The sequence below is a fragment of the Monodelphis domestica genome, chromosome 5 (assembly GCF_027887165.1).
Source record: "Monodelphis domestica isolate mMonDom1 chromosome 5, mMonDom1.pri, whole genome shotgun sequence".
Taxonomy (NCBI): Eukaryota; Metazoa; Chordata; class Mammalia; order Didelphimorphia; family Didelphidae; genus Monodelphis; species Monodelphis domestica.
Genome location: NC_077231.1, coordinates 258,456,180 through 258,477,826, shown reverse-complemented (window position 1 = coordinate 258,477,826; position 21,647 = coordinate 258,456,180). Strand labels below are relative to the sequence as shown.

The window sequence follows — 21,647 nt, the reverse complement described above, 5'->3', positions numbered from 1 at the left end:
AAAGTCCATTTCTTGAACCTGTGGGAGACTACATTTTTCTCTTCTGAATTTCATCTTATTAAAGTCTGTATAGTTTCCTAGCCTGCAAAGATATTTTTTGAATACTTACTTTGTCTTTCAGTATATTATATATATATATATACCTCTGGATTATGCAAATGTGATAAAATAGGGCAAATGTGCCATTGATGTTTTTATCTAAATCACTAATTAAAATGTTAGCACATAATCAGGCACAGTTGTTGAGTCAGGGTTCCGACACTGAGAGAAAAAATAGAGGAAGGGAGGGAGGAAGGGAAGGAGGGAGGGAGTGAGGGAAGGAGGAAAGGAAGGAGGGAGGGAGGGAGGGAGGGAGGGAGGGAGGGAGGAAGGAAGGAAGGAAGGAAGGAAGGAAGGAAGGAAGGAAGGAAGGAAGGAAGGAAGGAAGGAAGGAAGGAAGGAAGGAAGGAAGGAAGGAAGGAAGGAAGGAAGGAAGGAAGGAAGGAAGGAAGGAAGGAAGGAAGGAAGGAAGGAAGGAAGGAAGGAAGGAAGGAAGGAAGGAAGGAAGGAAGGAAGGAAGGAAGGAGAGATACAAATCAAGGGCCAAACAGAGTAATTCATGATCTCCATTTATTATGGCAAAGAAAAAGACTTTTATAGAAAATAGAATGCTAAGCATTACATGGAACTTCAGGAATTCTCCTTCACAGAGTAGTGATTTTTATCCCAGGAACTAATTTTTCTCTATTGGTGAAAATCAGAACTAGAAAATAATTCCTCTCAGTTCCTCCACCCTTTGAAAGATGAAATTATTATTCAAGCAAGGCAAGAATTTATGGTATATGAATGCAATGGAATATTATTGCACCATAAAAAATCAATAATGAAATTATTTCAATGAACTTGGTAAGATCTAAATGAACTGATACAACATATAAACAGAACCAGGAGAATAATTACAGTAAAGACAAGCACTGTGATCAATGTAGTGCTCAACCGTGATTGTAGAAGACTAATAAAGAAGCATGACACTCCCTTCCTGAGAGGGGTAATGGATTTAAAATGTACTATGAATCATACATTTTTGGATGTGACAAATTAGTGGACTTGTTTTACCTGACTATGTGTCTTTTTTAAGAATTCTATTTGGGGGGAGTACAGCTGGGTGGCTCAGTGGATTGAGAGCCAGGCAACACTTCCTAGCTGTGTGACCCTGGGCAAGTCACTTGACCTCCATTACCACTCTTCTGCCTTGGAACCAATACATAGTTTTAATTCTAAGACAAAAGGTAAGGGTTTTTTCAAAAAAAGAATTATATTTTTCTTCTTTTATTTGGGAGTAGAATGAAGGGTGGGAGGGAAAGGCAGCTAAAGCTGCCAGAAAAAAAAGGGGGTCATTAAAACATTTCTTTTCATGCTTAGAAGAGAACATAAGGAAGTTCAAAAAGGAAGCATTGATAAGAAATAGTTTTGAAAGTTAACATGTTTAATGTTATATAGACTTTTTAAAAACTTGTATGTGATAGATTCTCTTTCAAAAGAAAAATTATTTTATGCTTTCCTTTTCATGTGGAAATGTTATTTTGAGTTTTTTATGTTCATTACAAAGCAATTGTTCTCCTCCCCATAGCTCCTTAAATGATTCATGACTTCTACAGTAGCAGCACACATATTCAAAGGGAATGATGTTCACATTCCTGACTACCATCCCTAGAAGCTTTACAACAGTCAGGTTTTATAGCTAATGTTTTAAAATGAGTTATAAATTATTTCTTTTTTCAAGTAAAAAAAATTAGATTGGCAAGACAGGATAGCCAAAATGGGGGTTTTGAAATGCTGGTTATCTATCATTGAAGTAATACTTTGGAAAATATCTCATTATAGGGGGGCTGCCAGATGGCTGAGTGGATGTGGAGCCAGACCTAGAGACCAGAGTTCCTGCATTCAAATCTGGCCTCAAAAATACTTCCTAGCTTTGTGGCCCTGGGCAAATCACTTAGTCCCCATTGCCTAGCCCTTATCACTCTTCTGTCTTGGAACCAATACCCAGTATTGATTCTAAGAGGGAAGGAAAGGGAAGGAAAGAGGCAATATATCAGTAGGGGCAGCTAAATTAGGACAGTGGATAGAGCACCAGCCTTAGGACCTGGTTTCAAATCTGGCCTCAGCTACTTCCTAACTATATGACCCTGGGAAAGACATTTAACCTCAATTGCCTAGACCTTACTGATCTGCCTTAGAATCAATGTTGATTCTAAGGCAGAAGTAAGAGTTTAAAAAAAAGAGAAAAGATATTGGTATATATGCTATGAGAAACAATTTATTATAATGGAACCTTAGAAGTCAGAAAGTCCTGCTAATGACACATACTAGCTGAGTGATGCTGGACAAATCACTTAACTTAGTACCACAGGCAACTTTCTAAGACTTTAAGTTACAACCAACTATAAACTGGTAGAGATAGCTTCCACACCATGAACTCACAGGTTCCTTTTTATAGTCACACCACATTGTTTAAAGTCAGTCTGGGTTATAATAACAGCAACCAGTTTCTCACCTGCAAAGATAATCTACAGTTGATGATAAACATCTAAACTACTTAGAGGAGCAAAATAAAATTGTTATCTTTATCAGGAACTGACTGTAATCTGAGCAAGTAGTAGTCTGTGCATTTTAAGTGGGTCAAGATCAAGACCTGTGCAAGACTTACAAAATAGTTTTTAATAACATTGGGCAATTTTTTGATGCACACCTGTGATTTCATCAGTGTAGGGAATTCTCTATGAACAAATTGCTCTTACCAATGCAGATGAGCAAAGTTATACAATGTATAGGTTTAAATAGCTACAGGCTTTAATTTTTGTTACCTAGTTAAGTTGCTTAATCTCTTTGGGCCTCAGTTTCTTATTCTGTAAAATAAGGAGCTTATATCAGATAGCCTTTAAGTTCTCTTCTTAAGCTATGATGTTTCTTATCTACCAACAATGAAGTAAAACTTTTGAAAATACTATCAGTATACCTGCTGTAAGAGGGAATATGGTGTAACTGAAAAGTCCTCTTCTGGCAAATACGGTCCTGGGTTCATATTTAGCCTAAGATACTTCCTAGCTTTGTGACCCTGGGCAAATCGGTTAACCCATTTGTCTACCCCTTTCTGCTTAGAAATGATACTACTAGGGGCAGCTGGGTAGCTCAGTGGATTGAGAGCCAGGCTTAGAGACCGGAGGTCCTAGGTTCAAATCTGGCCTCAGACACTTTCTAGCTGTGTGACCCTGGGCAAGTCACTTGACCCCCATTGCCTAGCCCTTACCACTCTTCTGCCTTGGAGCCAATCCAAGGGTTTAAAAAAAAAAAAGAAATGATACTACCACAGAAGGTAAGGGTTTGAGGGAAAAAAAAAAAGCAACTCCCTTGTCCCTGAACCATCTATGTTTGTACATATATGCATTCATTCATGTTTCCATATGTCTATGTTGGATAACGAATATCCTCTATGGACACAGATACATACACTAGACTCGAACTGGCAGAGTTGTCCAGAGTCACACAGCCAGTGTGTATATAAAGCCAGACTTGACTCCAGGCCCGGGAGACTCGGGGTCAAAGCCGTGGATAAAAGAAGGCATTAGGAGGACTCTGAAATCCGGAGAGACTGCCAGGTTCGATTTTTTTCTTTCCGGAGAGATGACTTCCTAAGACTTAGACTGCTAGCCATTGTTTGGTAGCGGCAGTCCCCACCCCACCCCTTCCCCCAGCCAGCCTCTAGCCCAGGGCGTGAGTGTGTCTAAGTGGGAGTGCGTGCGAACATCCAAGGCACCTTGTGCCCGAGTTGCCCAGGATCACACACACACACACACACACACACACACACCCAGCTCCCGGGTCTCCCTGGCTCTCGCCACCAAGAATCGCCTTCTGTACCTATGAGGCTTTCTGTAGATAGGCTCCAAGAAGCAAGCGAGGTGGCCGGTTTGGTTTTCCGCTCGCAATAGCCCGCGCTGGACTCATTACTAAGGAGACGCTTTAGGCCGGGCCTCGACCCACTTGCGGGCATCTCCTCCAAGAAGGCCTGGGTGGTGCGGCTGAGGAGGAGCAGGGCCAGCAGGGCAGGCCCTGCTCCTCTCACCATGAGCCAACCCAGGCCAGCCAGGAGCGCAGCCCCCAAGCCTCCGCAAAAGGGAGAAGACAGCCTGGAGTCCCACTCAAAAAGCCCGTCGAAGTGCCCCGAGGCGAGAGCAGGACGGGGAGGGAAGGGAGAGGGGGCGGAGCACTCGTCCGGGCCACCGCCCCCTCCTCTATTTCAAAGTCAGCCCTTCTTCAGCTTCCTAGCCTACCGCTTAGAGGAAGTCTATTTGCGTGCGCAGCTCGGGCTACGCCTCAGCCTCGCTTTCAGTCGGTGCCACCAGAGCTGGAGGGGTGGGGGTAGAAAGGGTCGGGGGATAGTTGAGGGGAAGGGGGTGAGAGCGGAAGCGCTTTTTGTGCCAGGTTTCCGGCTCCGGGTCCCCGCGGCGGGGCCTGGGGCGGAACCGCCGCCGCCCAGATTCTCGGAGCCGGATCATGGCCTCTTTGGGCTGGCGCTGGCGGCGCTGCTGCGCTTGGAGAGCAGCCTCGGGAACCCCCGGGCTCGGCGCCTTGCGGGGCTCGCCCGACGGCCGGGGATGGCCGGTCCCCGCCCGCCCCGCAGCCGGCTTCCAATGTCAGGTGAGTGCGGCGGCCTTGGAACTGGGAGGAAGGAATAGTAAGGGCGAGAGAAGGAGCCGGGCGCGCAGAGGTCACGCCACCAATGACAGCGGAATGAATGGGGAGCCCAGAGCCGGGCACGTGTGCGCCCTGGGGGCGTGCAGAGCCGAGCGCGGGAGGCCTCAAGAATGCGGCCCCTAGAGCCTAGCTTCCTGTAAAGGGAAGAGGGGTGGACTGTCAGATGGAGAGATTATGTGTGTGTGAGTGGTGAAAACCAGGGCTTGTGTAAGAGTGTGGGTTGGGAACCAGATGTACCTACGGAGGGATATGCCGGAATTGTGAAGTTGAGACCTAGATTGAGGGAGGATGAGAACCAGGGGCACAGGTTTTGCAAGAGAAGGGGGAATGAAGGAGTGATGCGCTAGGGCTTGGCGGCAGGGGCGCGGTGCTGGTGAAGAGTTGAGAGATGGGGGGAGAGAAGACCAACAGTTAGGGATCTATGAAAACAAGAACCTGGCATAGGGACAGGGATTTTCCTGAGAAGGGGAATGGGAGACGGGGTTGCTGTGTGGAAGAGCAGTGAGATTGAGAGCTGTGTTTTGGAGAAATGGAAATGAGATCCAAGAACTAGGGGAAATGAATATGGGGAGAGATGGAGTTGGAGGGCAGGAGGATGAGAACAACGTTCTTGTTTAGTTGGAGAAAAAATTGAGTCTTGGTAAAGGGGGTAAAGGGTGCTGTGGAATGGGAGTGCCACTACTGAGATAGAGCTGGGAGTGGTATTAGGAGAGGAGAGCTGGTGTTCTGGAAGAGGGGGAATAATGAAGTCCTGGAGCTGGGATATAGGTGAGAGCAGTTAATCTGGGTTGGAAACTTAATTCATCTTTAACTCTTCCCATTTCCTTTATTCCCTCTTCCTAATCTATTGGACATGAATATATTTGGGGATAGGGAGCTGACCTATGTGCTGAGGTTAAGATTTAGGTGAGGAAGAATTTGTATTTTCATGGATCTATGTCTAGAACTGAAGAAAAAGAAGAGAAAGAATCTACAAGGACTAATCAAGAAGAAAAGGGAGCTAGAAAGCTTGTCCCTGGATAGTATTAGTATTAGAGCAGAAACAGACCTTCAAGGTCACTAGTTCAACCTTTCATCTTATAGGCCAGGAAATTAGGTCACTTGAATCAAGATGTTCTTTCTACAGTACTACTCAGCTTCCACCAATGTGGAAAAAGTGCAAAACACTTATAAGGAGAAAACTCTTGATATAGAGAAGCTTATAGTTTTGTTGGATAAGAAAATTCACATACATTAACTTAAATAAATAGTTTTTGAGTACCATTTTTACTTTCTCCGTATTTTTCATACCTAATTCCTTCTCACATAGCCAGTTACCACCTTACTTCAAGCTTTTATCACCTCTTTCTAGACTATTGTTAACAGCTTTCTAATTGGTCTCTCTGATGCAGGTATTTACCCATGATAATCCATCCTTTACTCTATGATTTTCCTTAAGCACAGATATAATCAAATCTCTCTTGTACTTCATAATAAACTATAGTGCAGTGATGATGAACCTTTTAGAGATGGAGTGTGGGGCCAACCCCAACCCCCAAACTGAGTACTATTCCCACTCCCCACAGAGACAGAGTACTGCACACTGCCCCACCCCATTCCCTTGCCCCACACAGGGTAGGGAGGAAGTACTCCCTTTGGCTGCTGGGCAGAGGGGCAGGAGAAGTGAGGAATGTCCTCAGGCTCATGGAGAGGGGAAAGGGAACAGCTCCACCTCAAGTTCCTCTGGCTTTCTAGTAAAGAATTCTGGTGGTTGACTGCAGACATGTCCATAGAGAAAGCTCTGTGTGCCCTTTTTTGACACTCATGCCATAGGTTCACCATCACTGTTATACTGCCTTCCTATTACATCGAAGATCAAATGAGATATTCCTACAGAACTTACCTTAGTGACTGGCTCAGCAATATAGTAGGGAAATTGAAGTATGTTATAAATATAATATGGAGCAATGAACACACAAATTTCAGAGGCAGGAAAAATACATTCATGAAACAATTAAAAACAGACATATAAGTTTAAAGGTACCTAGGTGTTCCGAACAAGAAAAATTTAGGTTGAAAAGCTTCAGAGGAAATGTGTAAATTAAATGATCTCTGGAGGCTGAGTAGGTTTTGTATAGAGGAAGGTGAGAAAAGGGAATTCTAGGGGAAGAGCAGGTTCAATGAGCAAAATCATGGAAGCAAGAAACTAGCTTTGTGTGTGCATCTGGAGGACTAGGTTAGAAGCTTTACATGGGAAGTGGGGGGAGATAAGGTTGGATTCATAGGTGGGGCCAGATAATGGAAAGCCCAAAGTCTTCCATACCTTGGCAAGCATATACACAGATAAGAAAATATAAAGTAATTTCAAAAGGGCAAGAATCCTAATAGGGCAAAAAAGAGTACCAAGTAGCCCAGAATGAGGAAGAACTGAGTTCAAATTTGACCTCCAATATTTACTAGCTTTGTGACCCCGAGCAAGTCACTTAACCCTGTTTGCCTCAGTTTCCTCATCTGTAAAATGAGCTGGAGAAGGAAATGGCAAACCACATTATCAAAAAAACCCCAAAGCAGGTCATGAAAAATCAAACATAACTTAAACAACTAAATAACAATAAGAATCCTAATGATGGAGGGGAGTTGGGAAAGGTTTCTCAGAGGTGGCTTCTTAGTTGTGTTTTGAGTAAAGCACTAAGGATTTTGTTCAAGAACAGTGAGGAGGGGAGGCCTGAAATGGAATGTCTCATATCCGTCTACTTCAAATGGAACAGTCCATGAATAGGATGAAATAAATCTGGGAGGGTGGGTGGAAGCTAATTCATGAAGGACATTACATGCCAGGTGGAGGACAATAGATTTTATACTAAAGCATTAAAATACGAATGGGGACCTGGAAGGGTAACGTGGTCAGAATATCAATTTGGCAACTATATGAATGATGGTTTAGAGAGGGATATTAATTAGGAGGTTAATAAATATTAAGTACCTCCTCTGTGCCAGGAATTATGCCAGAAATTCAAAGGAAAAGAATGAAACCACCCTTGCTTTCAAGGAGCTTACAGAAGCCTAGATGGGAAGTACTGAGGGCATAAGGAAGTAGAAAGAAGGGCACAGACAGTATTGTAGAGGTAGAGTTGGCAAGATAAAACATGGGGATTAATGGAGTGAGAAGAGTCAAGGTTGACTTGGTTGGTTAATTGGACAGTACTCTGAGAATATAAATTTTATTTGAGATAATAGCCAAGTAGAGATACCCTTTAGGTATTTGAAAAGTTGATGAGCCGAACATAGATAAAGATTAAAGATCATCAGAAATGGGAGTCACTTGCATTAAGGTGAGAGTAGTAGCTGCTTTACCAGAGGGAGTGAAGCTAGATATTGGAACAAGACAGACATACAACAAACAGTGGTAAAAGAATGTAGTAACTTTGTATTTGTCAAAAGCATAGATCCAAATTTTTAGGATTAAAAAAATCACTATTTAGTAAAACTGCTGGGACAACTGGAAAGTAGTTTGGCAGAAACTAGCTATATACCTATATCTTACATCATTTACTTAAGATAAGATAAAAATGGATACATGATCTAGACATAAAGGGAGATATAAGCAAATTAGAAGAACAGGGAACATATTACCTGTCAGATTTGTGGATAGGAAAAGAATTTATGAGTAAACAAAAGACATAGTATTGTGAAATATAAAATGGACAATTTTGATTACACTAAATTAAAAAGGGTTTATACAATAAAACAAATGTTGCCAAATTAGAAAGCAGAAAATTGGGAAAACCTGTTTATAAACAGCCTCTCAGATAAAAGTCTCATATCTAAAGAAAGAAGAAGAACAGAGGTCAGAGTACCAAGAAAGGGGAATTACCCATAAACAGTATAACAAATTTAATTAGTGGGTGAGAGAGGATAGGGCATAGGATTAAGAGTCAAGAGACCAAAGTTCAAGAATCCTTGGCTTCTCCCAGTTTCCTAGCTTTCGTATGCTTCCAGTTTATAAAGAAGTTAATCCGAATTAATTTTAATTTGCCATTGATTGGGCACTTGGCCATGTTGGTTAATATGAGTCTGTAAACAAGGCAAAATGAATAATTATAAATGTCATTTTTTAAGATCCAGGTAAATAGTAAGATAAATCATTTAAAAGTGGAATAAATCATACAAAAAAACCAATATATGTTTATGAAGACAAATCTTGCTTTCTCTGTCTTCTATATCAGTGTTAAATCCTTATAAATAAAGGAGAACAATACAGATCTTGGCTTCAACCTTTGTTTTTCTTGATGGGCACACAACTTTGGTGGGTGGATGGATCTTACTTAGAGATGATACTAGAAGAGGTAGAATCAGGGTACGAAGAAAGCAATCAAATATTCATAGAATCTTAGATTCAGAACTATAAGGAAAATCACTTGCCAAAAATCACAGAGAATTAGGATTGAAATCAGTACCTTTGATTACACAAAACCAGTGTGTTGTTGATGATAGTGATGGAACCCACTCTAGAAACTTATAATCAATACTTTTAAGAGTTTTTTTTTTTTAGTTAAAATTACTTACAGGCAAGAGCGTTTAAGAATATATAATGCCTATGCAAAAATAGAATCTATTATTAAAATGTAACTATTTTTAAATTTTATTAATGAGGGGAGCTCCCCTTATGGAAACTCCCTTAATCAGTATGCAACAATAGCTCATCTATTGTTAGCCTAAAATTTTCCAGGCCCTATACCTTTTTAAGTTACAAATTATTGTGTAAATGGGAAAAGTACTCAGTATTAAGCAGTTTACTGAAGTTTATTGTTACAGAACTGAATTCAATTTAAATAGGAGGAGATGCATTCCAGAATTGCCCTTTTGCTAAAGTTTATACCTTTTGCTAAAGTTTATAGTTTATATACTAAATGAGGAAGCTTGGGGGAGATTTTATTAATAAAAATTACCAGGGTTTTAGGCTTCAATGTTAACTTTTTTTCTTCAGCTTGTCTTTTCTTTTATAGATGCCTAATTTCAATCTTGTGAGATGTTTATTATCCTTTCCGAACAAGCACAGTATATCACGGTAAGTTTTATAATCCTTTTAAAATCTAAAAATGTTAAGTAGCATAAATGCTTATTTATTTAAAATAACCTGGGAATAAGAATGTTCTGGTTAATTAATATATTTTGGTTAGCTTAGAGACACTATATATGAAGGAGGTGGGAAAGGTGGTGATGTCCATCCTTTTAGTGCTAAAAGTACATTTAGTCCCTTGAGGGCTTGGTCACCCAGTGACCCATTAGTTCACTTGACTATTTAATTTGTGAACTGGGGAAAGTAAGGGAGGGGCATGATAGGAGAGGCAGCTTCCTGTAGGCCTGAGGTTCTTCCTGGAGATCTGGGCGAGGTGCCTTAATCCTGAGGTTCTTCCTGGAGATCTGGGTGAGGTGCCTTAATCCATGCCCTATGTGGCATAGATACCCATTGGGGTGGAAGTATCATAATATACTACATTGACACAAAACTACTAAATGGTTTCTTTTTTTAATTTTTCCAAAGCACTTTTGTATATTTCATAGCACCTCTGGGACATCTTTATGAATACCCATTTGTTATGTGTTGCAACCCCTAAATTTTGTGGTTTGATTATGAATTTCTAGAAATTACTCTTTGGAAGTAAAGAATATCATGCAGAAGTTTCTTGTTTTAGAAAAAGATTAGGAGATCTTATCCTTTTTTTCAGATAGATAGATAAGAGACTTTATCTCTGCCATGATAAGTCTATTGTCAACCCATCCATCAACTATAGAGGAATCCTGGTTGAGTTAAAAAGATTTTTTTATTAAAATGGAAAATTATTGACACATGCTGGAAGGGTCAAGGTGCTGACTACGTTGGGGCGTGGGGACTGAGGAGGACAAAGACAGTTTAAGTTCACAGACTGAAGGGAGAGTAGTTTGGAGAGGAGTCCCTTCAAGAACAGGTGGAACAGGAACAGGAATTGCTGTTAGCAGTGGCTGACTATAAGACTGATTTAAGTCAGTTTGGGCTACTTCAGGTAAAGTTTGTGATGGATAACTCACAAAGCCAGTGGGCCAGTGAATACCATGAAGGTGTCTGGGAAGGAGCAAGACTTCTGGCTCATGACAGGCTCTTTACTGCAAACAAGCTTATTCTGTGTCCAGTGCATTTAGATAACTGGGTAGCTTGTGGAAAACAAATGTTATTTGATGAGTTACAATATTAAGTTTTTTTTTCTGATTTGTAATAACCTCCTTTGTATCTTTTAATTTACATATGCATGTCTTGGTTTTAGTTTTATTTTATTGAAAAATACTGCCATCAAAATGAATGAAATAGATCCTTACCTCTTCTTGCTTTCATCATTGCTTTCCCTAGGTTTCATCACACAACTCGGGCGGTGGGCTGCTATAGTAAAACACAGAGTGGTGAGAAATATACAGACCCTTTTAAACTCGGTCGGAGAGACCTGACTGATTTATATGAAGATATTAAAAAGGTAAGATGGTAGTGAATATAAAAATAAATGAGACTGCAAATTAATAGAGATTAATATCAGTTATCTTATAGCTGATCAGTCTTTTTTTTTTTAAGATAGGTTTTCTCAAAAATCAACAAATATTTACTATGGAGTATCACATGAAAGGCACTGTGGGCTGGCTTCCAAAGCCTTCCATAACCTGGCCTCACCCTATATATCTTCCCCAACCCCCATTGTGAAATCTCTGATCCAGCCCTACTATCTGCAGGTCCTCTGTCAAACAGGGCCCACTTCTTTCTCTATACCTCTATTCACTGTTCTCCCCACCTGGAAAACTCTTGTCTTTTCCTCTTCTGTTTATCTAAGTTCTCTCAACCTTGAAGGCCAGGTCAAGATCTAATCTGCCATGAGACCTTTTTTTAGTATTGCAGCCTACTTTGATCTGTCCTTTTTCTAATTTCTTATTGAACCTAAAGTGAGTGTTCTGACCTTAGATTTATCACTTAATTGTTTTATGTCTGTTAGTTTTGTCTATCCTAGTGCTATCCCCTCTAAGGTTATTCACCCCCTACTCTGTACTTATCCTATAGATTATTGTATAATTATTGAGGCAACCAGGTAGTGCAGTGCTATGTCTAGAGTCTGGAAGGTTTGAATTAAAATCAGATCTTAGACACTAACTGTGTGGGCAAACCACTTAACCTCTCTCTGACTCAGTTTTTTCCTCTGTAAAAATAAGCAATAAGGGCACCTCCCTCCTAGGATTTGTTGTTGTATTAATTGAGATATGTATTTTAAGACTTACCATGTTGCTTGGCATTCAGTAAACACTTTATAGGTGTTAGCTATAATAATATATGATATAATAATAACATTCATTATTATATTTTCTCTCCTTTTAGAATGTAAGCTCTTTGAGGGAAAAGACTATTCTTGATTTTTCTTTGTGTCCTCAGGGTTTAGCACACTATATATATAATTTATAAGTTCCTCACTGTCAGGCACTGTCTTGTTTTTCTTTCACTTTGTCCCTTGAGCGAATATTTGGGATGAGGGGGACTCAAGAAACAACCTGGATTGTGAACCTGAGAACTAGAAAGATAATGGTGTCCTAACGGTTATAGGGAAGTTTGGAAGAGGGCAGGTTTGGAGGGAAAAAAATACTTCTCCTTTGGATATGAGGTGGAGACATCTTTGGGGAACTGCGTTCAAAATGTTAGACCTTGATAATGTAGCTCAGAAGAGAGCCCAGGGCTGCATAGATAGATCTGGGAATGCTATTTAAATCTGTGGGACACTAATGAGGTAACCAGGAGAGAGATTATTGAAAGAAAGGATAGGCCAGAGTAAAGCTATGATCATATCCAGTTAGGGTGTGGCCTGACTCCAGAGGCAGATTGGGCGGGGTAGCAGGGAGGAGAGGAGGAACCAAATTTATCTTCATCATAACCATGCCTGTCCTTGTCCTCCTGCTAGCCCCACTCCTGGACTCTGCCTGTCCCCTGCTGCTTTGGAAGTTCTCCCCCTCCTCCCCTCCCAGATTGCTTTCTGGACGCAGCCAGTGGCCCACAGAGGCTCGGGGCTGTCAGTGACCAGGGAATGAGTCTTCCCATACTTAACCTTTTGGTTTGGTTTGTCTCAGCCATAATCTTCATTATACATCTCATAACATCTTTTCCTCTCAAACCCACCCTCTCTCTAGGCTAAGCATAAAGTGAAACACCATCCTTTTAGCCACTTTGGTTCCAAACTTAACTGTCATCACTAGCTCCTCATTCAGCCTTGCCCCACACACCCAGTCATTTGCCAAATCTTGTTCCTGTGTCCACAGAATTTCCCATTGGTGCCCTTATTTCTATTCACACAGCTGTTACCCCATGTCATGCCTTAAAACCTATTGCAATAGTTTCCTAATTGGTCTCCTAACTTTAAGGTTCTCTTCTCCAATCCATCTTCTACACCTCTAGCAAAGCGATTTTTCTAAAGCACAGTAAAATCATGCCACTTTTACTTCACAGACTCCAGAGGCTGCCCATTGCCTCTAAAATCCAATGTAAAGTCCCGACTTACCTTTACATTATTTCTTTCTATGAACTCTGCAGTCCCATCGGATTGGTCCTCTTTCTTTTCTTTGTTCCTGTCCTTCCTCTCTTGTCCGTGTGTCTTTGCATTGGTTGTCCCTCATGACTGGAATGTATTCCCTCCTCACCTCTCCCTTACACTGTCCTGAGCTCAAGGACTCTGCACTGCATGAATCCTGCCCTGAGAGACTTGAAGCTCTTGGAAAAGCAAGGCTTTTGTCCATCTGCCCAGGACCTTGCACATACTAAGATGCTGGTGGATTTTCTGTGCTGGCCTTTGTCCCCCTCTTCTTTCTGGCAACTCGCCCATCTTTGGAACAAACCCTAGGATGGCTAGGAGGCTATTGGATCTTCACAAAGGGTTTATCCATATTAGCTGGACATTAGAACTCTTTTCAGCTGAATACTGTTATTTGACAGGAACATTTGTGAAAGAAATATTCTTTCATGTGTTAAGATTAAAATTTAGGCCAAACTGTGGCAGGTAAAAATTAGTTTCTTGCTAGAAATATTATATTTTTATGAGGTTTATTAAAGATTAAGAATTTAAGAAAATCTAAGTAAGAAAGCATGTGCCTAGGTGGGCCGAGAGGCCCATTCAATTTCACTTACATCATGAGAGACACATCTGCTTGGAAGTGGAAACAGGAAGAGAGCCGGTAGGCTTTACAACCAGTTTAAATAGAAATTTTTGATCTCGCCCAGGTGAGGCTCTCAGTGAGATTACAAAGCATTCTGGGAAGTGGCCAAGGACTTCTGGGGATTGGAGTCCGGGGTTCAAATCTCCATTTTTACACATGTGTATGATAAGATACTCTGGATCTGAGATATCTCTTGTTTACCCGGTGTCTGATTGGGAATGAGCCTGCACCTGATGCATACAGTCTTGCCCAAGGTCCTCCAGGCTGCATGCAAGTTGGAATCTGACACCAAAGTCTTCCTTCTGTTCATTGCACCATTTATAAATGATAGCAATGTTTATACAGCATTTACTTCTACTAGTCTTACAAAGTGGGCCATGCACAGATGGGAAAAATGAGGCTTAGAATGCTGTTCTGACTACCTTCAGGCACATTGCTCCTAAGTGCCAGGAATACTTTTGTTATTTTGCTCGTGTATATGTGTGTTCAAGCCATAGCAGTGAAACAGACCCTTTATTCCAGGAGTTATTGGTATCTACAACAGAACTTAAGGAAATGTGTGAATACTACTTTGATGGCAGAGGAAAAGCTTTTCGACCAATTGTCGTGGTGCTAATGGCCCGAGCTTGCAATGTTCATCATAACAATTGCCGGTAAGTTATGTTTTTAGACTGTTTTATTAATGTATCCTCTATAAGGAATCTTTTTGTTTCAGTACCTAGAAGAGGGCTTAGAATAGACCAGACAGCTCCTATGAATACTTGTCTATTCATTCTGAGGCTTGAGAAGTCCTCTAACTTCTTAAGGCCCCAAGGTCACTCCCTAGATGTAAATGTTAAATCACTGACATCTGAGGAGCAACTTTTTTGCCAGTCAAATCAGTTGACTTATTAAGTCCCAATACTCCCCCAAAATCTGCAGCTTCTCAGTAATTGGAATGAATAGCCAGAAACCAGCTCCTGTCTCTCTAACTTCTACACAGCCGCCACTTCAGAAGTAATTTGATATCTGTGAGCCAGGAAAGGCTTGCAACTGCAAGAAAGGCTTGTGGAAGGAACTTTAGCAACTACATTTAACTTCCTTTGCAGCAAATGAGATTGCCAGGGTATATATGTTGATTTAATAATTATACACATTGGAGATCAACTTAGCAATTTTAAAGATGGCTTATTATAAACCAGCAGAATAGCATGATAACAGCTAATTGCTGGGAACTTGCTGTGACTAGCTGTGACGTAGCTAATTACCGTGACTGTCCAAAATGCTAACTTCTAAAGAAAAGCAAACAGTATGAAAAAATAGTTGTGAAATAAAGGAAATGTTTTGGGATATTTGCTTCCTAAAGTTTACAGTTTAGTAACAATGTTTTTTAAATGGACTTTCCATGTCTTTGGCCTTATTTTAAAAATCACTTATAAAAAATTAGACACATTGAAAGGAAAAACTGTCATTGAGTCTCTGATCAGACATTCTTTGAATTTGCCTTATTGCTCACTTGCTTTTTTGTAAATGGTTTACCACAAATACAGGTGATTGTGGAAGAACGAAAATGGAAAATACCCATTGATCTTTTAGAATTAAGTGACTACGTTAAAATTGAATCTGCTTTAGTTTTTAGTAGCCTTCCTTTTATTCCTATGAAAGTTCTAAACATTGTAGCTGTCCAAAGGTCAGGCCATACCAAATCCATCAGAAAACCTTAGAAAGGTAGAAAAAGTTATAATGAGTGCTGTTCAGGTGACTCTAGGCCTAGCTTACTTCCTTGAATATTAAGCCCTTTACTCCTCATCCTTGTTGGGAAAAACACTTTGCGTCCCCCTCCAGGCCTTGCCACCTAAAGCAGCAAGAGGCTTTCTGGAAAGCTCAGTGCCCTGGAGCCAGTTAAATAGTGGTTGCCAGAGAATTCTTGAGGAGCAAGACTATGTGGGTCCCCCAAAAACTTGTTAGTGTCTTACCTATTCATGTAACAGGCTGCAGGGTTTTGATTTTTTAGGGGGCGGGGGACAGGTAACACAATATTGAGAGAGCTGCCAAAGTATGAAGTCTCATCTTGCTTACCAAGAAGTACCTCCCTGTTTTCACAGAGTGTGCTAGATAGGTCAGGATAGTGGTGGTCTCTGAGAAAATTTTTTACAAACAACAGTGGTAAATACAGATAGGAGGAGTAGCAGGAAAGTACTACTTCCCACAAGCTGCTACAATTCTTCATTCAGCTTCAGTATTGTATTAAATTAAATTTATTTTTAAAAATTTTGTCCAAATCTATAGTTTCATTGGCTGGGGGACATTCCTGTGTGCAGTCTCCCTCCACAGGCACAGTAGCTAGTGATCTGGATCTCATGGACTCAGAGCATATCTGGTGCACTGAGAGCTAAGTGACATATTTATGGCCACATGGTCAGTGTGGGTGAGAGGCAAACCTGGAACTCAGGTCTTCCTGAGCTGAAGGTCAACTCGATATACCACACTAACTTTTATTATTATTTACTATAAGGGGGTAAAATCATCTGTAGAAATGACTGAGCATCTGAAGCAGCCATTTCATAGAGCTCTACAGCAACAAGGTATTTTGCATACCCTCTGGGTCAGACGTTCTTCCTCTGAAGACCACTGACCCTCCTTAGTCTGTGAATGAATCCCAGGAGACCTATGAACTTGGAGGGAGAAAACACATTTTTATTTCCACAACCTGAAATTTAGCATTTCTTTCCGTTACATAAAGCCCTCTCCTTAGAAGGAGTCTGTAGCCATCAGGCCTCTGCCTAGACAGCTACAGCAGCCTCTGGATTGGGCCCGTCTCAGAAACCGAGCCACGCTTGAAGTGCCGGCTCTGAAGGGAGGCAGCCTTAGAAAAAGTGACTGCGTCCGCTGAGTGCTCAGAGCATCCTAGTAAGAGACTGCTGCTCTAACATCGGGGAAGTGGGAGAACCTCCGGTGTCCCAGGCCGCCCTGCCATTTCCCTACTGCTTCCCACCAGGAAGTCCCAGGCTGCTGACATACACAGCTTATGGGAATGGAGGTGGCACTCAGCCTGTGAATGCATGAGAAAGGCTGGAGACCTTAACAGTTGTTTTAAGGTAAGTTCCACTACTAACCAGTAGGCAGTATGTCTGTTTGTCTGTTTGTTTGTTTACTATACCAAAATTCATTTAACAAACTCTAGTAAATGAGCTTTATATTTAAAACAACTGTAAAAGTCTACGCCTTTCCCATTGCATTCAGCTGAAATGATCAGAGGATTTGGAGCTCAAAGGGATTGATCTGAGAGATAATCTAGACCAGGGGTTCTTAACCTGGGCTCTGGATTAAAACAAACAAAAAAACTGACTATTTCAGTGAAATTGGTATCCTTTGTAATCTTGTATATTTTATTTTATGTCCTAAAAAACATTCTAAGAAAGGGTACATCTATAGGCTTCAATGGATCACCAAAGGGTTCCATGACCAAAAAACAGGTTAAGAACTCCTGATCTCCTTCAGTTTGCAGATAAGGAAACCAAGTTCTGTCAAAATCAAGTGACTTTTTCAGGTTCATATAACAGAGTCCAGATTTTAATCAAGGTGTTCCCCTAAATCAGTATCTTAATATGCAAGAGATAGCCCAATGGATTGAAAACAGACAGAAGAAATTTAGCATCCTAGATTCTGAAGATAGCATCTGTTACTGACTCCCTGAGAGACCCTAGAACCATGTGGTGAACCTATGGCATGTGTGTCAGAGTATGCCAGGGGGGACTGCTCCCCTTCCCCTCTCCACCACACCTGAGGACATTTCTTCCATCTCCCACCCCTCTGCCCAACAGCCCAATGGGAGTGCTTCCTCCCTCCCCTATATGGGGTAAGGGAGTGGCTCATAGGCATCAGAGGGTTGCAGTTTGGGCATGTAGTCTAAAAAATTCACCATCACTGCCCTAGAAGAATAAACTCTAACCTATTTGGGTGGGTCTTCATTTTTCTATCAAGAAAATAGTTTTATAAGATAATTTGCTCACCCCATTGGAATCAACAGTTAATGGTTAGAATCACATTAGTGATCTGGAAGCACTGAGTTATTATACATGTGAAAGAATAAATTATAGCCTGTACCTTACATAGATGGTTGTTGATCTCATTATTGAATTCCTGGCTTAATGTTAGTGACATGGTATAAGCTAATAAATGTTTTTGAACTAAGGTAATAGAAAAAACAAGGTGATGCTTATTCACCTTTTGTTACAGCTAGTTCAGTTCCTATGAACTCTTTATGAAGTTTTATATTCCACTATTTATTTATGGAAATTTATTTTAGGCTTTTATTACTTTTTTTCTTAGTAAATTGGAATGTTTGATGTTTCCTCATGTGCTTTCAGATTAGGAGTTTTAGAGAAAAGACTAAATTGATTTAGTTTTTGCTCTTTGCTTTTGGAGTCCTGAGCACCTTTAATTTGTAGCTTTGAAGAGGTTGAGATGTCCAAATGATGATTTTGTGGTTAAAAATCTGATTGGTAATTTCCTAATAAGTTTCATTTATTGAAATTGACTGCTTGAGACAATACTAAAAATTAAAGTACTTTCAAATGCTTCTGGTTAAAAAGGCAAAATTCTTATTTTTATATGGGTCATGCAAGAAAATCAAGTCAGAATTTTGTCGTTCTGAAATATATGTTCTGATATTCCCCTATCCCCTTGAAACGTAACTGCTGTGGACTCATTTTCTTTTAGCCTATGCATTGTTGTACATTAAAAGTAACTCATGGGTTAATGGGCAGACTTCTGAGACAAATTATGCTAACACAACTCAGGTGCATTTTTTTTTTATTAGGGAAAAGGAGCTTAACTACAGTGGTACCACCACTAAGCAGAGTAGCCATTAAAAAAAAAAGTAAGTAAGCAAGTCTATTTTTTCCTTAAGAGGTTCTTTCAAGTAAAGAAAAGGCAATTTAGGGATTCTAGGTCGAGTTTCTTTAAGAGAAATAAAATTTCTATCTTAGATCAGAGTATCATGTTTTCACAAGATGATTGCTATAGCAGTAATAAGTGGAGTATGTACTAAAAAGGCATTGCTTTCCATTAATTAGTGATATGCAAGCAAGTCAGCGTTCCATAGCCTTAATTGCAGAAATGATCCACACCGCCAGTCTGGTTCATGACGACATTATTGATGATGCAAGTTCTCGAAGAGGAAAACACACAGTTAATCAGATCTGGGGTGAAAAGAAGGTATGTTGCTAATTGGATTGAATTCATTGCTTAGATTTGACTAATTCAAAAATTATTTTTTTTAAACTGCCAGAAGGTTCATGTTGAGATATGTTCTTTAGAGAATTGCTCTGTAAATCTTAAAGTGCCATAGAAATATGAATTGTGTAAGTGATGTGATGAAGGTGGCATCAAGCATCCCTTCTGAACAGTCAAAGGAGCCACACACTACCAAGTGTTAATACAGTTTCTGTCTTGTATTAAACTGATTAAGACCTGTAATTTCAAAAATAAAGTTTTATTCAAGGAATATATTATCTCAGTTGAACCAACTGAATGTCTGTTCTATATTATATAATCTTTGCTTGCTTTCCTGTTTTGTCAAGATGGAATCTGTTCATTTGTATGGGACTTCTAACCAGGCATAATCCTTTTGAAAAAACACATCCTTGTAGGAATTAACTTTTAATTTTGGAGTTAGTGGCTGAAGCTTGTTTGTTATAAACATTAGTATATAGTGTACTGTCACAGTAAAAAAAAAAAGACGCAACAGCTATTTAGTACAGGTCAGAAAAGGTTTACATAACAAATCAATTAGATTATTCTAATTTTGGGGAGGGAGCATTTCAAAATTCTTCTTAGTTACAATGAATACAAAAAAATGCATTTCATATTCTATTTTTGGTGCAGATTAGAAAAGGTTATTGTGGTATTATGGATGGAGGATCAGGAGTAGAGTCAAAGACCCCTGGGTCCAAGTTTTTCCTCTGACACAAACTGAATGTGTGACCTTAGTTTAGTCATTAAAACTTTCATTTGCCCCTGGGTAACTCTCTTAAGGCTAGAAGTAATAAATGAATTGCTGATCTGCATCAGTGAACAAAGTTTCCACATTAGAAATTCTATACATACTGAGACAGTCAAAGGTCTGTTACAAAAAAGTCTAATATGAACATTTTGTCTTTTAAAATAATGGATACTAGGATAGCTAAGTAGCACAGTAGATGGAGCAAGATTAAATAAAATAATGTATATGTAAGTTTGAGTTTTTTTAGCATAAACATGCATGCATACTCTTAAAACAGTATTAGCATCAACCTATCAAAGTAAAAGACTCATGGCTAAGATTGGAGGGAAAAGTTTTCCCTTTATAAATATCTATCAGAGCAGGCAGTTGGGTGGCTCAGTGGATTGAGAGCCAGGCCTAGGGAGGTCCCAGGTTCAAATGTGGTCTCAGACACTTCCTAGCTGTGTGACCCTGGGCAAGTCACCAATACACGATATTGATTCTAAGATGAAAGGTAAGTGTTTTTTAATAAATAAATATCAGAGTAGATTGAGGGAAAGTATAAGGATTGGAATCAAAAATCCTAGAATCATTTTGAAAATGTCAATTTTTAACATTTTCAACATTTTGTATTGGGCAGGTAGATGACACAATAGTTAAAGCATTGTTTGTGTAGTCAGGAAGACCTAACTTTGAATCTTGCCTTAGAATACTAGCTGTGTAAACATGGGCAAATTAGTTGAGTTCTGTGTGCCTCAGTTTTCTCCACAGTTAAATGGGGATCATAATGTGCACCTGTCTCAAGATTGTTGTGAGAAACAAACGAGATAATATTTTTTAAGTGCTTAGTACTCACTCTTAAGTATGTACTGAATAAATGCTTATTTTCTTTCCTTCCCTACCCCCTTCCTGTTTTCATTCAAAAAACATTTAACTGTACTATCCTAGGTGCCACTGTTACAAAGAAATATAATATAAACAATCTCCAAGAACTTATCATTTAATTTTTAATTCATTTAATTTAAAGGGAACAGCATGTGAAAAAAAAATCATGATACAGGGACATATAAGATAAACAGAAATTGGGGAAGGCAGACAAAACCCTTTGTGAAACTAGAGTTAGAATTAACTTTAGGTCAAGGTAGGCTTCATGAGAGAAATAGTGTCTGATTTGGACCTAGAAGGGAATGAGGGACTTCAGCATCCAGGAAAGGGAAAGGAAATCATTGGGGTTAGTGTAAACAAGCAAAACACTTGGGGATGGATAAGGACAGGACCGGAATGGAAAGTTAAACATAAGGAAGAATACTAGCAACTGAAGTTGAAAAGGGAGCCCAAGGCCTGAGTAAGAAGAATCTTAGGCTCCTCAGAATAAGGCATTATGCATTGAACTCAATAGAAAGAAAGGATTTAGAAGTGGAAGGAAATGTGAAAACAAAATCATTAGTCTGCTTCTCTCTCCTTTTCCTTCTCCTCCCACCAGAATGCAGATGAGAAAACTAAAGCTCAGAAAAATTAAATGATCTGTCCAAGGTCAGCTAATAAGTTTCAAAAGTAAGATTTGAACCCAGTTCTTCTGATGCCAAATTCTTTGCTCTTTAGATTATACCACCCTTCCTCTCCATAGATAGGAATAAAAAAATGGGTATTTCAGACCATATTATGATATGAAAAGGAAAAACATCAATAAAACATGGTTATCTAATCATTGCTTTTTAAAAATTAAAAGAAATATGTCATCACATTTCTCTAGTAC

General features: G+C 39.9%; 2 protein-coding genes across 10 annotated transcripts in view; one reads left to right on the top strand and one right to left on the bottom strand.

Moving 5' to 3' along the window:
* The window catches only part of LOC103092739 (protein adenylyltransferase SelO-like), a 55,577-nt gene extending 51,414 nt beyond the window's left edge, over positions 1-4,163 (bottom strand). For all 8 annotated transcript variants that reach the window (XR_008912419.1, XR_001625165.2, XM_016426337.2 and 5 more), the window contains exon 1: positions 3,901-4,163. Coding sequence is in view for 6 of the 8 variants with exons in the window: in XM_016426337.2 (XP_016281823.2) it covers positions 3,901-4,108 (208 nt within the window). In the remaining 2 variants the exon portion in view is untranslated. The remainder of the gene's footprint in view (positions 1-3,900) is intronic.
* Positions 4,164-4,438: 275 nt separating this feature from the next.
* The window catches only part of PDSS1 (decaprenyl diphosphate synthase subunit 1), a 36,405-nt gene continuing 19,196 nt past the window's right edge, over positions 4,439-21,647 (top strand). Inside the window, exons 1-5 of one of the 2 annotated variants that reach the window (XM_007504844.3) lie at positions 4,439-4,680; positions 9,723-9,784; positions 11,102-11,222; positions 14,449-14,579; positions 18,984-19,125. In XM_007504844.3, the coding sequence (XP_007504906.1) occupies positions 4,537-4,680; positions 9,723-9,784; positions 11,102-11,222; positions 14,449-14,579; positions 18,984-19,125 (600 nt within the window). In that variant the 5' untranslated portion in view covers positions 4,439-4,536. The remainder of the gene's footprint in view (positions 4,681-9,722; positions 9,785-11,101; positions 11,223-14,448; positions 14,580-18,983; positions 19,126-21,647) is intronic. The other variant, XM_001376040.4, reaches the window with a different exon arrangement.